This window comes from Cebus imitator, unplaced genomic scaffold, assembly GCF_001604975.1.
Source record: "Cebus imitator isolate Cc_AM_T3 unplaced genomic scaffold, Cebus_imitator-1.0 Scaffold445, whole genome shotgun sequence".
In the NCBI taxonomy this organism is placed as follows: Eukaryota; Metazoa; Chordata; class Mammalia; order Primates; family Cebidae; genus Cebus; species Cebus imitator.
In genome coordinates this window covers 883,237-900,567 of record NW_016107760.1, presented here as the reverse complement: position 1 = coordinate 900,567, position 17,331 = coordinate 883,237, and the positions used below count along the sequence as shown (strand labels likewise).

The 17,331-nt window shown below is 43.9% G+C and overlaps 2 protein-coding genes across 3 annotated transcripts in view; one reads left to right on the top strand and one right to left on the bottom strand.

The window, feature by feature from the left end:
• The window catches only part of LOC108291064 (cancer/testis antigen 47A-like), a 5,788-nt gene extending 2,703 nt beyond the window's left edge, over positions 1 to 3,085 (top strand). Inside the window, exons 4-5 of one of the 2 annotated variants that reach the window (XM_037732358.1) lie at positions 254 to 356; positions 2,051 to 3,085. In XM_037732358.1, the coding sequence (XP_037588286.1) occupies positions 254 to 356; positions 2,051 to 2,175 (228 nt within the window). In that variant the 3' untranslated portion in view covers positions 2,176 to 3,085. The remainder of the gene's footprint in view (positions 1 to 253; positions 357 to 2,050) is intronic. The other variant, XM_037732357.1, reaches the window with a different exon arrangement.
• Positions 3,086 to 7,388: 4,303 nt separating this feature from the next.
• KIAA1210 (KIAA1210 ortholog) overlaps positions 7,389 to 17,331 on the bottom strand; it is a 42,689-nt gene continuing 32,746 nt past the window's right edge. The window contains 4 exon segments of the mRNA XM_037732354.1: positions 7,389 to 7,723; positions 9,199 to 9,304; positions 11,504 to 11,667; positions 12,668 to 16,747. Coding sequence (XP_037588282.1) covers positions 7,548 to 7,723; positions 9,199 to 9,304; positions 11,504 to 11,667; positions 12,668 to 16,747 — 4,526 coding nt within the window. The 3' untranslated portion in view covers positions 7,389 to 7,547.

The window sequence follows — 17,331 nt, the reverse complement described above, 5'->3', positions numbered from 1 at the left end:
AGCGCCGTGGTGTGGGCACAGCTGGTGAAGCGGGTGGTAAAGCGGGGGTCGGGAGGCCTTCCTGAAAGTTAAGGCCGAATGTGTCCCAATGCGTCGAAGCCCAATTCTCTAACGACCTCTATGGTTTTCAGAAAATATGCTGCCCTCCAGCAAACTGTTTTTGATAGGAGATCTGAGATCAACGATCTCAGAGGAACCAGCCACAGAGGAGGCCGCAGAGGAACCAGCAGCGGAGGAAGCAGCCACAGAAGAGAAGCTGGAAGTGGCTGCAGAGGAGGAACCCGCTGCAGAGGAACCGGCCGCAGAGGAACCAACTGCAGAGGAACCAGCCTCAAAGGAGGCCGTGGCTCCTGAGCGTGAGGAACTGGCTAGCGGCAGCCAGGGGGCCAAGGCGGTGGGAGGGGAGAAGGAACACTTGCACCCAAGGGCTCTGGGCTAGCGCTGTGGTGTGGGGACAGCTGGTGAAGCAGGTGGTGAAGTAGGGGTTGGGACCTTCCTGAAACTTAAGGCTGGATGTGTCCCAATGAGTCAAAGCCCAGTTCTCTAACGACCTCTATAGTTTTGAGAAAACATGCCACCCTCTACCAAACTGTGTTTGATAGGAGATCTGAGATCTGAGATCTCACAGAAACCAGCCACAGAGAAGGAGCAGGAAGAGAAACGAGCTGCAGAGGAGGACTCCCCAGAGGAACTGGCCGCAGAGGAAGCCGTGGCCCCCGAGGGTGAGGAACAGGCTAGCGACAGCGGCCAGGAGGCAGGGAGGCGGGAACCGTGCACCCGAAGGCTCTGGGCAGGGCCGCGGTGCAGGCACAGTTGGTGAAGCGGGTGCTAAAGTGGGAGTCGAGGCCCTCCTGAAAGTTAAGGCCGAATGTGTCCCAATGAGTTGAAGCCCAATTCTCTAACGACCTCTATAGTTTTGAGAAAACATGCTGCTCTCTACTAACCTGTGTTTGATAGGAGATCTGAGATCATTGGTCTCAGAGGAAGCAGCCGCAGAGGAACCGGCGGCGAAGAAACTTGCGGCAGAGGAGGAACCGGAAGATAAACCAGCTGCAGAGGAGGAGCCTGCAGAGGAACCCGCCGCAGAGAAATCGGCCGCAGAGGAACCGGCGGCGGAGGAACGGTCCACAGAGGAGTGGGAAGAGAAACCCGCTGCAGAGGAGTCTGCAGAGGAACCAGCCACGCAGGAGGCCGCGGCCCCCGAGGGTGAGGAACTGGCAAGTGGCAGTGGCGAGGAGGAGGGAACACGGGTGCCTGAGGGCTCTGGGCAGGGCCGCAGTGCAGGCACAGCTGGTGAAGTGGGTGGTGAAGTGGAGGTCGATGCCCTCCTGAAACTTAAGGCCGAATGTGTCCCAATGAGTCAAAGCCCAATTCTCTAACGACCTCTGTGGTTTTGAGAAAACATGCCGCCCTCTACCAAACTGTGTTTGACAGGAGATCTGAGATCATCGATTCCATTTGCAAACCTACAGATGAATGGCCGGGTAAATAGGGGTTTAGGAGGGAGCTCCACAGGAAACAGAAGGGACACCCAAAAGAAAAGAACAGGCAAATGGCACACATCTTTTTTGGTTCGTGGCTTTTCTTAGAAAGTTGATTCCCCAAGTAATGAAGTGATACAGGAGCCCTTGGTAAAAATGAAGCATTCAGGGGTTTAGGAACCAATGAGCTTCACCACAGAATTTGTCTTTTGAGGCAACAAATATTTTCCCAACAAAGTTCTGACCAAAACACTTAGAATATGATCAGCCCTGATGATTCTGATCTCTTTTTCTCCAAAGAACTAGAAAGAATCAGCAGTTTTGGGTGGAAGATTTACTGGAAAAAAGGGAAATAGTGTCACTGTGGAAATGATCAAGTGGCAGCAATGTGAGGGCCATGGAAATGTTGTGAAAAACCAGTAGGAAGGTGCCTAGCTATTCCTTTCTTAGTTAAGTCTATCCTCCTGCTTTTCCTGAGGTTGGAGTACTAGATGCCACTGCTAGTTATAAATTAGACTATATTTTCTGTGAATGACTGGTCCCAATGTCTGTATTATTCTTCACTAAAGAAATCACTAAATCGCAGCCTGAGAAGTGGGATGAGGAGGCCCAAGATGCTGCAGATGAAGAAAAGAAAGAACAAGAAAAAGAAAAGGATGTGAAAAACAAGAGGAAGAACTCCAAAGGGACCTAGACACAGCAGAGGGGAAGCAAGAAAATCCAGGTATCTGTGTATAGCTTTGAGAATCACTCAACTATTCCTGGCATTTACCTGTTACTGACAATTTTATTTTTTTCAAAACTTCCCAGTAAATTAATTAATAAAAAGTTTAACATTAGCTTTAAAATTCAATTTAATTTACTTAAAATGCTACTAGAATTTTCATGTACCTAGTAATATGAACTGCAATGTGGTCTGAAATATACTTCATGGCTACTCATTTGTTCATGTTGAGGTCTTTTGTCCTCTAGCTGCAAAACTGCTAACAAGTGGCAAATGAATCAGACCTACTACCAAGACCAATATTTGTGTACAATATTGGTTGCCAGACACAGCAGTTGCCAGACACAGCAGCTAACTAGGCTGGGCCATGCATTAGTTGGGCCTTCATTACTTGACCACAGAAATGCAGGCTCCCCATAGTAACTAGGAGACAACTCCAATGCTTTTTACAAAGTGACTACTAACAAATAGCAAAAAGCTAAGAATTTAAAGTAGGACCACATTTAATGACTAATACCTAAATATTTGTTTAGCTCTATATTTTTGTATTTTATGTGACAAATGAAAAGAATGTGTGTAATTAAGTCTTAAGGTATATCTGTCTTTGAATATATCTAAATAGTTAATATTTTCTTTTTTCTTTTTTTGCATTTTCACAGTTGTATATTTCTTAACAGCTTCTTTTCTATATGGTAGATATGGAAACCAAGGGTCTGGGAGGGTAAGGGAATATCATTTTTGGAACCAGCACAGGCTGATGAAGCTTCAGAGATTTATTTACATGAGAATGGATTCTCATGTAAAAACAAAAACAACAAGCTTTTCTAGTGCTAGGCTGACAAGGTTGGTGTGATCATCTGAATGAAACCTTCAGTTCCACAAACACCCCACTATCCAAGTTTGTGAGTTACAAAAGGAAAAGGTGTTCTTCTCTACTGATTTAAAATATAGCACACAAATGTTGCAGATATACACAGACCTGGCCATTTTCTTCTATTTAGAAAGTCACTGGTGTCAGTTAATGTTGTACCATTATTTATTTTCTCTCATTTCATTCTGCAGTTAGGAGGTATAGAAAGAAGACTCTGTTGCTCATTGTTTGTTTGTTTGTTTGTTTGTTTCAGATGCCTCTGGGAATTTTAACACCTGACATTACAAAGTTCATTACATCAAAAGTGATATCCAGTGACAGCTAACTTTCCTGAATGTATTTGACAGTGTTTGTTCAAGTTAAAAATAAAAGTTTGTTTCAAATGAATAAACTGAAACATGGCCAAAAATAATTAAAATGTCAAATTTAAAACAATTTTTGAAAAGAGAGAGATGGGGCTCAAGTCTTTAGAGCTGTGTCGTCTACTACTTTAGGCACTAGTAATGTTATGGCTAGTGAGCACTTGTAATATGGCTAGTCCAATTTAATATATGCTTTAAATGTGAAAATAATATTGCACATTTTACGAATGATTGTTACACTGGTTACATGTTGAAATGATAATACTTGAAATAAAATGAAATATTAAAGTTTGTGTTGGTTTCTTTTTGTTTTTTAATGTGGCTACTAGAACATTTAGAATTACCCATGTAGATCACATTATATGTCTATTGGACAGTGCTGCTCTAGAGTATGGTTTTGAAGAAAACTTCACGGATGGCCCAGGTTGCCTGGAGGCCACATGGTATTGCTGAGTTTGGGTCCAGACTTTGATCTGGAGCAGTGGTTCTCAAAGTTTGGTTCCCCAAACAGCATCATCAGCATTACCTGGGAATTCTCAGACTCCACCCAAGACCTATGGGATCTGAAAATCTGGGGTGGGGTCAGCAAGCTGTGTTTTAACAAGTCCCCCAGGGGCTTCTGATGAACACTAAGGTTGGAGAGAGCCACTGGTTTCAAGCAACAGAGGAAGAAGCTGTGCTTCACCTCCTGTCAGACCGGCCTTAACTCACTGGCTAGGGGCTGTTTCAGGTAAACCAAAAGGGACAGCAAGGGCTGGGCTGGGGAGGAGACTAGAACTCACAGGGGCTGCAGCCTGCATAAAGGAAAAAGTCGGTCCAAAAGGATACAAACATGATACCATGCATATGACTTCTAAGAAAACATACTAATGATCACCATAAATTGATTGTGGGTATATACACAGAGACTAAAAGGTGTGCATGTAAGAGATGGGTACAAATGAGGCATACAGAAAGGTGTGCATTTAAAAGACGAGCACTTTTGAGACGATGGTTACCTCTCAGGGAAAGAAAGGGAGGGACATTCAAGTAGAGAAGGCTCCACAGCAGGCATCAACTGTATTTGTAATGTGACATTTCTTAAGCTGAATAGTAGATACATGAATGTTTATGGTAATGTTTTCTACAATTTTGTGTAGGTCTGAAATATTTCTAAAGCGGGAGGGGGAAGGGGAGCAGTTCTTCCCACACCGCTGGGGCAGGAGTCAGAATTCTAGAACCCGACCTGGCCTTTGAGGTCATTATGAAGGTACAGTTGTCATAATGATAACTGTAGATAAACCATTAAATAAAACATGTTGTATTAGTTGATTTAAACATTTTAAATATTTAGACATATGGTATGTGGATCCCAAGTTGAACTCTTGATCTGAAACCTGAAAATGTTACAGGTGGGACAGGCTCAATATCTAGCTGATAACCCCTTTCCCTTCCTCCCTCCATGCCGCTTTGTTTCCTGAGCATGGTGGGGCCCCTTGCTTCTGAAAAGCACTTGTTCCAGTAGCCCATCTTGCTATACAACTTGGACTTAATCCCTGACCCAGGCTAGACTGCAACCACCAACCGCCGTGTCCCTTCTACTCACCCCCAAGCGCACCCCTCTCCATTCGCTCTCTTTGCTCTCCAGGCGTTCATACACAAAACCTAATAGCCCTTCTCCCCCATACCAAATATCAGTGCCCACCTGGAGGCCATCAGCTTGGTCAGGCACACCTGTGTGGAGGCCCTTTATTCTCAGCACCACCTCTTAAGAACATTTGACTTATCTGACAACCTTCAGCTTTGAGTTGTCAATATCCTATCTGATTTCCTGCCCCATGTCACAGACAGAGATGGACTACAGAATAGGCTTTATTGAATTTATTTGCTTTGCATATATCATAAATCAAGAAAGCTAAAGAAGTAGAAAACTTGTCAGAATGTGCTTTTAGCATTTAAAAAGAACTTAATCTCTTCATTTAAAAACAGAGCTTTGTTGTTAACTGTGGAAAAGAAATTGTTACTGGAGAGTTCTCAGAGTGAGAATAACTGAATACAGGTTCACTGTAAAAAAGGGAAGGGAGGTATAACAGCTAATCTGCCAGGAGTACTGGGATAAAGGGCATCTACCTTAATATATTGTTCACTATGGGAATACAAAAGAAGTGAAATTCACTCAGTCAAAAACCTAGCATTATCCAAATGGCAAAGGCACAGTATCAGGAAAAATAGATGTTATATAGAGAAAATGCAAAATCTAGCATGTGATTGTACCATGTCACATTATACCAGCATCAACAAAATCCAGCACCAAGTGTTTAGCTCTGACACCTCAGTGCCTCTCTGGATTTTTTTTTTTTGCATGGGGCAGCACCCCACTCAGAATATAAAGGCACAGTCAGATGCCCAGGCCTGCATTTCTATTTAGCAAAGCAGCACAGTGTCACGGAAGCAGACACAGTCATAACTATACTGAGAAGTTACTTCTGGGTCTCCTAGAAAAAATGAGCTAGACTTACTACCCAGGCATCCAAAGGGAGCTCTCCTTTAGTGTTTGGTGGGTTTGGGGGATGGCATGAAGGGAAAGACATAAAAAGGAAGATTTAACTAACTTCTAGTGAACCTAGATGAGATTCTGGGGTGGTCTGCATATTAGAAAGCCAGCCAATTAAGGAACCGGCTCTGGGGGCAAAGGTGCCTACATCTTTACCCTCAGCCGAGGAGCTGTTAATGGAGGCAGTGCTGCAAAAGAAAAAGGCTGTGTGGCAAGATGGAAAAGGAGGCATGAACATGTGCTGGGCTACTTGCCCCCTCCCCTCATAGCTGACCATCCCTCTCATCCTCTTTCTCACTCTTCCTTTTTGGCCTTCCCTCTTCTCCGTGGCTGGGGGATGAGTGGGTCACTGGAAGGTAGGGTCTCTCCAGCCTAGTAACTTTTGAGGTGTGTGCCTCTAGGAATGAGAGTGGGAAAATACTGATTTACTCAAAGCTTCCAGTTAGCAGAAAGTTCATTTCTCTGTGGCTTTTGGATTGCACTCTTGCTTTGGGCTAAAACCTTGTGAAGCAAAGACAGCTGAGGAAAAAGGACAAGAAGCTTCATGGAGTTCTGCACCTTAAGGCTGGAACCAGAGAGGAAGGAGCTCCAGTGGCCCCAGATGTGCATCAAGGTGGCAAGCTTGCCATCTGCTTGATGGTAAGTACAGCTTTTGGCACCTGTAGAGCTCTAATTTCAAAAGGGTCTTCAGTGCTTAACAGGATATATATGACAGGCAGTGATTTCTGTGCAATCAGCGGGGGTCACAGTAGTATTGGGATGAGAGGCAAAACACTGATGGACTAACCATCCAGAGGATGAAGATAATTTCCAAGAAGCATTCTGCCTCATAGGGAGGTGCTGCAGCCAGGCCTGTGACAGGTCGACATGGGGCATGTGCCAAGAGGGAGCTTTGTGTAAGTGTTCTGTATGTTACTATCACTCAAGGTGAAAGCATCAGGGGCCCTCAGGGACACAGGGAAGATATTTCAAGGGGTGGTAGGCTGATTGGAGAACTGGCTGTGCAGAAATTTTCTTGGAGACCCAGAATTTTCACTTCCACCACCTCTTCTAGGAGCCTTTGCAAAGCTTGGAGCAACAACCAAATAATTGCAGCATCCATCTAGGCTCATAAATCCTAAAGGCCAATCTTTGCATCAAATCATCTGAGTGTTTCCATTAGAATCACTTTATTTGGCTGAGAGAAATGACAATTTTTTAGTTGCTCCAACAAAATGTTTTTGTTTTATCCCTTCTAAAGCACATTGTCCAAAGTTAAAGACTTTGCAATTCTACAGCAGTGCAAATGTTTCCCATAGTTTTAATAGAGAAAATGCTAGGTTTCTGGATGCTGGCAGTGACTATATGGAAGGTGAAGCATTCACGGCATTTATTTCATTGAAATAATTATGTTTTAATTCGCATTTCTAATGCTATGTTGCTTAATAAATTCTTATTTTGCTTAATAAATTCATACTTTGCTTAATACTTATTTTGCTTAATAAAAGTGGTCACACGGTGAAAAGATCACTACATAGAATTAATATGGTTATTAGGAATTATCATTTAAAATGCTGATGCTCCATACAAGAGCTCTTTATTCTGTGGTCTCTGCCATATGGCTCCATGCTTTGGCTTTCTTCCTGGCCAGGGAGAACCAGACAGGCTCAACTGGCTCACCTGGCTTTTGGAACTTGGCTGGGAGAGTTGAAGATCGTTTGGTTTCTTTTTCCATGGCAGGCATTTGCAGTATCTTCTGAGCCTCAAATCCAACTGGAACCACAGAAAATAACACACAAGCAATAAAGAACCCCAGAGATACTTGGGTATGTTGTTTATAGAATGTCCTAAAATGTTTCTTCCTTTCAGGTTTCCTCTGATCCCCCTGCTCTAGTGCTTTATAGACCCTTCTCCCTTTGGTGCCAGACTTCTAAAAGTTAATGCCTACGTGATGCCAACAGTGGTATGTCAAAGGGGTAAAATCAACGTGGCTATGGCCACAGGGCCATGGGCATCAGAAGGCCTGGGAGGTAGTACTTATGGCTGTAACTGCCAATCTTCGGGTGGCTATTACTGGATTGTCTTACATCTTCGGACTGAGACCAGAGGGAAACATATCGTATCTGCTCAGTTTTGAAAATTTCACATAAGGTAATGTTATTTGTGTTTTGCATGAAGCGCATTGATTGATGACTCAATAGATGCACGCAGTAAAAGTTGATGGTAAATAATATTGTACTAACCCAACTACCCCATCCAAGCAGACTACTTTCCCTATTCCTAATTCTACTCCCTCCCTCATCCTGCTTATGGTCAATTTACCTAGTGATTTAGACTCAACCAGTGGTTCTCAATCCTGGCTACACATTAGAATCACCTAGGGCTCCTTTAAAAATACCAATGCCCATGGTGTTTCCAGAAGCAAATGAACTAGAATCTCTAAGGATAGAGCCAGGACAATCTGTAATTTTTAAAAAAGCTCACCAGGTGATTCTGATGCAGAGTGACAGTTGTGAAACACTTGATAGTAGTATAGTGCCCATGAAGCCATTAATAGCTGTGAGCAAGTCAACTGCTGCTATTTCATGGCCAGACAGTGGGTTCCTGAATTCCTAGTCTAATTTCTTAAAGATGGTTCAATATAAATCCATCCTGTCCTCCCCTGCTCCTGCTGAAAAAAAATTCTCTCTAGCACACAACTCTTTCTGGTGAGATCACATTCTATTATGTCCCAGCGGAGTATTCCTCTCAGCTGTCAACATTTCCTCACCACTTACACATCCCTGCTCAGAATACAGAGAAGCTGAAACAAGCCTACTAAATAATTTAAAACAATTTAATACCATTGGGCCTTTAGAGTGAATTATTTTCAACAGTTTCATTGGAGATGTAGAAAGTGAGAAAATACCACTTTGCTATGAACTGGAAAGTGACTTGGTACTTTCCTCTTGCATAACCAGCCAGAAGAATGTTTCAGTGAGTGACCACGGTTTTGTGCCTAGACAGCTTCTTTGATGAGCCAAAAGACTGGAAGACCCTCTGAAAGTTATACACTGGACTTGTATAAATCAAAATAATTAGATTTTCCTAAAATAAGCTAATATCTCTATCTAATTAAAGAGCCATGAGAGAAATCATTAAGCTGACTTGGGAGATAAGAGACAAGTATTATCTGAGCTTGAAATTGCAAAAGTTTCAAAACATTCTGCCAGGGCTGTTTTTTGAGAGATCGGAATATATGCTTTTACCTGATTTTATAGGCTTAAGTGGTTTCATCTGTGCTCTCTTCTCCTGTTTGTAGACATTGGAAGTGAAAATATTTTTAGCTTGGTTTTCATTTGCAGGGCCAGCTCCCTTTAACACAAAAATGAAAACAGAAATCTTGTTAAGTTTTGACATTAAAATGGCAGATTGCTTATACAGAGGGCCATCAAGTGCAAGCCCTGTCCTGGGTACTATGAGTTCAACAGTATCCAAAAGGAAAGATTAGAGATACAGAGATAGATAAGGAGAGAAATAGCATTGAGTCTTTTTGCTTAAAATTTACATTCACAAAACCTAAACTGGCTCAAGTTTACCACCTTTCAGACTAGAAAAAAAGAATTGTCTAAATTTACAGATAGTGTAAGCAGGTTAACAGGAGAATTATTTAACTTGAGAACAACCTTTTCCTTAGCACTTTACTAGCACTTAACAGCAAGCTAAGTTGCAAACTTAATAGTTTAATAATAGTTGCAAACAAATCTGATCAATTCATTGAAGTGAGTTCCGTAAGATTTCTACTTTTCAAAACTAGCTGACATATGTCTTGAAGGATTCCTCACATTAGAAAGTAATATAATAGTAGGTCTTTCCAAAATTTTGCAGTTTATTCTTTTTAAATTAACCTCTCCATAATTGGTCTAAATTAGTGAATTTATAAACACTAACTTATCCCTCATGACAAAAGCTTTAACCAGGCTGAGAGCTGAGTTGCCTATAATCCCAACACTTTGTGAGGCACAGGTGGGAGGATCACTGGAGCCAGGAGTTCAAGACCAGCTTGGGCAACATAGTGAGCCCCATCTCTACAAAAAATATAAAAATTAGCTGGACATGGTAGCACATGCCTATAGTGCCTATAGTCACAGCTACTGTGGCGGGGATGAAGGGGAAAGATTGTCTGAGCCTAGGAGGTTGACGCTACAGTGGGCTGTGATTGCGCCACTGAGCTTTAATAAAGGTGGGCTTTACCCCCATATGATCCTGCCCCCATGTATATACTAATGATGAAAAAGAAAAGACCTTTAAAGCAAAGAGTTAAACAGGTCCTCGCATGGTCCTTCGACAAATTTAGTAAGCACTTAAAAGTATAGGAACTTAAACATATCTCTTGATATGTGAATTTGGTATGTTTCCTTAAGTCAGTTTTCTGCAGTTTTGATGAGTGGGGAGAAAGGCATCCCATCATCTCTTATCCACATGTGGTAGTTAGCCTAGTTCACTACATAACATTTTTTAACTTACAGGTAGGTGCCACACCAAACCAAATCAATATATAGAAATCCAAACATCAAACAAAGAAAGGGAATTTGTGTACTGATATGGAAAAGGGCCTAGAAATAAAATGTTAAATGTAAAAAATAGTATTTATAGTTTGATTCCGTATACATTTTGATAGGCATAAAATATCTGTAAAGATAGTCAACTCTTACCCCAGTGATTACCTTTAGATATTTTTTTAAGCTATGAGGATGCAAAGGCATAAGAATGATACAATGGACTTTGGGAACTCCTGGGGAAAGGGTGGGAGGGGGTGAAGGATAAAAGACTATGAATTGGGTTACAGTGTATACTGCTCGGGTGATGGGTGCACCAAAATCTCACAAATCACCACTAAATAACTTACTCATGTAAACAAATACTACCTGTTCCCCCAAAACCTATGGAAATAAAAAATTTAAAATATAGTAAAATGACTTACTCCTTTTTTCTCAACCAATTTGTGGAACTTTGCTTTAGAATATTGAGGGCAGGACTTGTTGTGTAGATTCTCTCTATATTCATGACTTTGCATAACCTCTCCCCTACTTTTGAGACAGAGTCTCACTCTGTCACCCAGGCTAGAGTGTAGTGGTGTGATCATGACTCACTACAGCCTCCACTCCTGGGCTCAAGCAATCCTCGCACCTCAGCCTCCTGAGTACCTGGGAATCAGTGCATGCCATCACACCTGGCTATTTTTTTGTATTTTTAGTAAAGACAGAGTTTCAGCATGTTGCCCAGGCTGATCTTGAACTCCTGAGCTCAAGCAATTCACCTGCCTTGGCCTCCCAGAGTGCTGGGATTAAGCAGGAGCCACTGCACCTGGCCTGCACAAACCCTTTAAGAGCATAAAAGCAGGGCATGTTTGTATAAATGCAAAGCAAGTCTTTTTCCCCGAAGAGTCCCCCTGCCTTGATTAATGCTCCCAAAGAGATGGGGAGCTGCATGTCGGCAAAGTTCCCAAAGGAAGCCTAATCAGTGATTCCAGCAACATTTTTGGAGTGTTCTCTAGGCTACCCCAGTTCCTACCCCATATTTAGGCTCCTTAGTTTCAGCCTTAGCTCCAGCTCTGCTCTTGGTTTTCAGCTCTTTCATAGGAATATGGGCCTTGAAACCCATCTGCTTCTGCTTTGCCATAGTTATCCAAGCTGGCTCTGAGATGGCATAATCTGACTGTTGACCAGCAGGCTTTCCTGAGAAAGGAATGAAAGAAGTTAGAACTGAAGCAAGGCAGGCAGGGTCCTGAACCTGGCTAGGGCTTACCCACAATAATATTCCAAATGGGAACTTGTTACTTGCCAAAGGAAAATAAACACATATCAAGCATAGAAGCCCTCCCCCCATTTTGGGCCCTCCCTACAGCTTGGCAAGGCAGAAGTTCCTTGGGCAGTAAAGAAGCTGACTTAAAAGTGGGCATACTGTCCCTTTATTGGACCTTTCCCTTCCCTTGTCCATCCCTCTTCCCATCTGCAAATCAGGGCAAGACAACATTTGCCATGTGGGTAGGGAAAATTCCAAGGAGGCCAGAGGCTCAGGCCATTGATGCCTTTCCTCTAACTCCAAGAAAAATCTTTGAGTATTTATTGCTTCATAGTCCCTCGCACAAGTATGTGGTTACATGAGTGTGGTTACAGGAATATAAAAGACTTTACCAAGGACAGAGTGTGAAAGTCCAAAGGTTTTGGGAGACGTTAGTGCCCCAAAGATTACCTAGCTCTGGATTCTTAGATATTTCAGGTGAGTGAAGAAACATTTATGGTAAATTAAGATTTCAGGCTGAGAGACTGAACATAATGCTCTACTAATGAGTTGGCCTCAAAAATCCACATGATGTTAGGGAGGGGCTTAATACATGTAAAAGTATTTTAAGAAAAGCATAAAATTCCATCCAAATATAAGGTGTACAGAGGGTGTGGAAGAGAGAATGGGGAGGCGGTTATGTGTTTATTATGGAATGTGGATGAATGTCCAGAGGGGAACCGTATTGGGAAAGGGAAGACTCAAAATTACCTCCGAATCTATTAAATCTAGAATGGGGCACTATTATGCTCCCAAACCCATTAGCAAGCCCTGTCAAAGCCACAATTCAGTACGCAAGGCCATAACAGACTTTAATGCCCATTGAAGGCTTTGCTTTCCAGTTCTTCTTTCCACTTGATATCTACTAGCCATCTGGAGAGATAAAAGCCTTACCTGGGGTCTTGCAAGCAGGTTGCTTCTTGGCCATGCTTTCAGATTTTGGCCTGCTCTGTTGCTTCTCTGCAAAGTTAGATATTTTGGTGAGGTTCCCTGCAGCACTCAGGAGCCCCTCGGAAGTGCTTCTTCTGATTTTATGCTCCTTACCTACAAACGATGAAACTGGGCCCAAGGGCACTGAAGCAAGCTGGGTGAAGTAATCTTGTTTCTCACTCTCATACTTCTGCAAGGAAGGGACTCTTCTCAGTCGAACTCCAAAAAGGTTTTCAACATGAGCCTGGTTGGATAGGCCTGAATGCTGGTTATTATTTCCATCACTACTCTCAAGAACTTCTTCCTTGGAGTAAATGCCCGTAGAAGTGGATGTTTGCCCAGTAGGGGCAATAGTGAACTTCCCAGGTTTGGTAGCAGGAGCTGGGATGCTCTTTATGCGGTTTTTGGAACCTTGGCTGAACTTCTTGGTTTTGTTTGCAAAAGCTTGATCTCTTTGTAGGAACCAGTTGTCAGAATTGCTCTCAAAAATAGATCGCCCAGCACCAGCACCCACAGAACTTGAATGAACCTGTCGCTGGAAAGGGCTACTTGGAGGCAGGTGCTTCTCACTGCTGCTCCGCTTTATAGGTACATTCGCTGTGCCCATTGATGACATCCGTGGCTGGACTTGAGACCTATCTGAGGCTTGGGAAGAATGTTTGGGAGGCAGCTGCTTTTTGGAATTCCTCCACTCTTCAGGAGAGCTGGCAGAAACAGAAGAGACTTCTTGCTCATACTCAAGTTTCCCCAAGGCCTGGGAAAGCTGTCTGGGAGGCAGCTGCTCTTTAGAACTGCTGCACTTCCCAGGAGCACTCTGTGAATATGAGAAAACTTCTTGAACTTCTTGTGGGTCTTCAGGTCTCCCCAAGGACTGTAAAGGGTGCTTCATAGGCAGCATCTTCGAAGCAATGCCTCCCTTAGGATTAGCATTCCCCCAATCTGAAAAAACTTGGTGCTTGACTTTAGGCTTCAACGAAGATTTGGAAGGAAGTTTTGGAGGCAAAGGTGCCACATCACCACCCCTCTTAAGAGCAGAGCTCTCTGAAAAGATCTGCTGTGCCATAAACTTCACGAATGACTGGGCAGGACGTCTGGGAATCAGTGATTTCTTAGAAATGCCTTCAACAGCTGTGTTCTCTAGACGCGAGGCCATTTCTTGAACTTTAGACCTCGTTAAGAACTGGGTAGGATATTTTGGAGGCAGTGGCCCCCCAGAAATGCCTGCTTCAATGGCAGTGCTCTTGAAATTTGAGGACAGTTGCTGGATTTTATCCCTCACAGTAAACTGGGAAGGATGTCTGGGAAGCAGCGGCTCCTTAGAAATGTTCCCTTCAACAGTAGTGCTTTCTGGATCTGCAGAGAGTTGATACAGTTGCTCAAATTTAGGAGTCACCCATGGCTGGAAAGTGTATTTGGAAGATGCCACAGGACTGCTCCATTCTGAAGAAGTGCTCATTGAACCTGAGGAGACTTCTTGCTCTACTGCTGGTCTCATCAGGGGCTGAGAAGGCTGTCTGGGAGGCCTCAGCTCCATAGAAGCAGTCCCTTCAGCTGCAGTGCTCTCTGGAGCTGCAGAGACTGGTTGCTCAAATGTAGGGCCCACCTGTGGCTGGAAAGGGCTTCTGGGAGATGTTGGCTCCACAGAGCTGCACCTTTCTGCAGAAATGCTCATTGAATCCAAGGAAATTGCTTGCTTGGCTCTTGATCTCATCCTGCGTTGAGAAGGCACTCTGGGAGGCAGTGGATCTGTATAAATGCCCCAGTCAGCAGCAGCAGTCTCTGGACCTGCGAAGACTTCTGCAAAGACTTGTTGCTCAAATGTAGGGATGACGCATGGCTGGAAAGGATGTCTGGGAGGCATCGACTCCATAGAAATGCTCCCATCAGCTGCAGTGCTCTCTAGACCTTCAGATACTTGCCGCTCAAATTTAGGACTCGCCCGTGGTTGGAAGGTTTGTCCAGTAGGCATTGGCTCCAGAGGACTGCTCCATTCTGCAGAAGTACTCATTGATTCTAGGAACTTAGGCCTTCCAGAGGGCTGGGAAAGGCATCTGGGAGGCAGCGGCTCCACATAAGTGCCTTCCTCAACAGCTGTGCTTTCTGAGATTTGCTGGATTTGAGGATCTGTCAAGGACTGAGGAGAATATCTGGGGAGCAGTGGCTCCGCAGAGATGACTTTCTCAACAGCAATGTCCTCTGAATCGGAGAACATGTTCTGTTGAACTTTAGGGTTCATCGAGGGCTGGGAAAGAAGTTTAGGAGGCAGAGGCTTCCTAGAAACACTTTCTTCAACAGCCATGATCTTTGGAGATGAGGAAACTTCTTGCTCCACTTTTGGATTCACCCGTAGCTGGAAAGGGTGTTTGGGAGGCATTTGCTCCACAGAAATGCTCCCCTCAACAGTAGCAGTCTCTGGACCTGCAGAGACTTCTTGCTGGACTTCTGGGCTCATCAGGGGCTGAGAATGCTGGCTGGGTAGCGGGGCCTCCACAGAAGCAGCCCCTTCCATACTTGTAATTTCTGGACTTGAGGAGCCTTGTTGCTCTGCTTTAGGCCTCATCCGGTGCTTAGAAGGAATTTTGGGAGGCAGAGGTTCCAGAAAAATGCCCCACTCAACAGCAGCACTCTCTGGACTTGTGGAGACTTTTTGCTCAGATTTAGGACTCGCCCATGCCTCGAAAGGGTGTCTTGGAGAGACTGGCTCCACGGAACTGCTCCATTTTGTAGAAGTGCCCACTGAACTGGTGCGAACTTGTTGCTGAACAGCAGGACTCATAATGGGCTGAGAAGGGCGTTTGGGAGGCAGCTGCGGCATGGAAGCATTCTGCTCTTCAGGAGTATTCTTTGAAGCTGAGGCGACTTCTTGTTGGTCTTTGGGCTTCTCCAAGGCCTGAGCAGGGTGTCTGACAGGCAGATCTTCCTCCGAGCTGCTGCAATCCTCAAAACTGTTGTACTTCTCAATATAACTGCTTGAGTCTGTGAAGACTTCATCTTCGGGCTCCTCTAAAGCCTGGGAAGGGCATCTGGGGTCCAGCTCCTCCTCAGAGCTGCTCCAGTCCTCAACCAAACTTTTTGATTCTGAGAAGACTTTTTGTTCATCTTCAAACTTCCACAAGGACTGGGAAGAGTGACCACAAGCCAGTTCTTCAGAACCATCCCCCTCCTCAGGAATATTCTCTGAATCTGAGGAGACTTCTTCAGCATCAGGCTTCCTTGAGGACTGAAAAAGGCTTTCAGGAGGCAGACTCTTGGCATAAACATCTCCTTTGGCTGGAATACCTGTCGTACCCAAAACACTTGTTGTAAAGGCCTGGTGAACATTTCCAGAAGGCTTTTCTTTGCAGATAGTTTGAACATCCTGGGCTGACTCCGTTTTGGATTGGGCCTTTTGTGACTCAAAGCTGAAAGCTTCTTTCTCTTGTGACTGGATATGAGAAGGATCTGTCAACACTTGAGCCTCTGCTGCCACTGAGAGAATGGCCTCCTCTTGGGTTGTAGAAGGGCTTTCCACCATCAATGAAAGAGAAGCTGTGGCTTCTGTCTTCTCAGCTGCAGGAGCCCCATCTTCATGGTATGGTTGTGGATCAGTAACCATGGGATCTTTCATGTCTTCAGGTATAGGCTGTGTTGCTGATGCTTTTCTGGATCCGAAATCTATGCCAGCATTTCTCTTTCCCATGTCATCTTTATCTGAAAGCAACCCCTGAGGGATAGTGGTTTCTGGTTGTGGAGTTGTAGGCTGCTCCATGTTGTCCTTCTCCAAGGATAAGTGCCAGAAAGGCACATTCCTGGCAGTCTTATCAGTAGGTGAGGATGCAGCTCTATCGCCCAGGCCATACCCTTCACTGGATTGTTTAAGGCTTCTTCCTTTGAATTCACACTCACTCAATCCTGAAATACTTGCTCCTTTTTTTCTCCGTCTTCTTCCAGATGCTGCTGGCAGTGGATGGCCCTGACTCCCAGTAGCATCAGAGTTTGGAGCCTGGTCTGTTGTCTTCTTGTCATATATCTCAGTTTTGTTGCTCTGTTCCTTGCTTGAGGAACCTGCAGCAAATAGAAATAAGAAAAAGAGAAATAGTGTGACTTTGACTTCCTAAAATAAGAACACTGTACCCTGGCCCAACGGTACCTATTTGCTAATGAATTCTCTAGTATGAAGAAGCAGGTATTTGGAAGACAGGAGGCAACTTGGTCACTATTAAGTTTCTGCAGTTGGACGTTTTTAAGCCAAAGGGGAATCCTAGTTCTAGGAACTGAGTGCAGGGTTGGCTTGTCACATTTTTACCAATAGTCTGGTCCACCATTTGGTGTGAGACACATCAGAAGGCAAATTCTGAACCTGTAACAATGATTGCCTTTGGGGAAACTGACAGGAAAGAGGAATGGAATTTTTTACTTTCTAACTAGCATTTCTATTTTCTACATAATATTTATCTGAACTACTTGAAATTTCATATCATGTGCATGTATTGCTGTTTTTTTTTTTTAGAAAGATGTCAATAGGAATTATCTGGGAGGTAAGATTATGGCCCCCTTCTTTTTTTCTACTCTCTCATATTAAAATGATCCTAGTTGTTTTTATTTCCAAGATGCAGATTGGAGGCATTGTTGGCATGTCTCTCCCACTT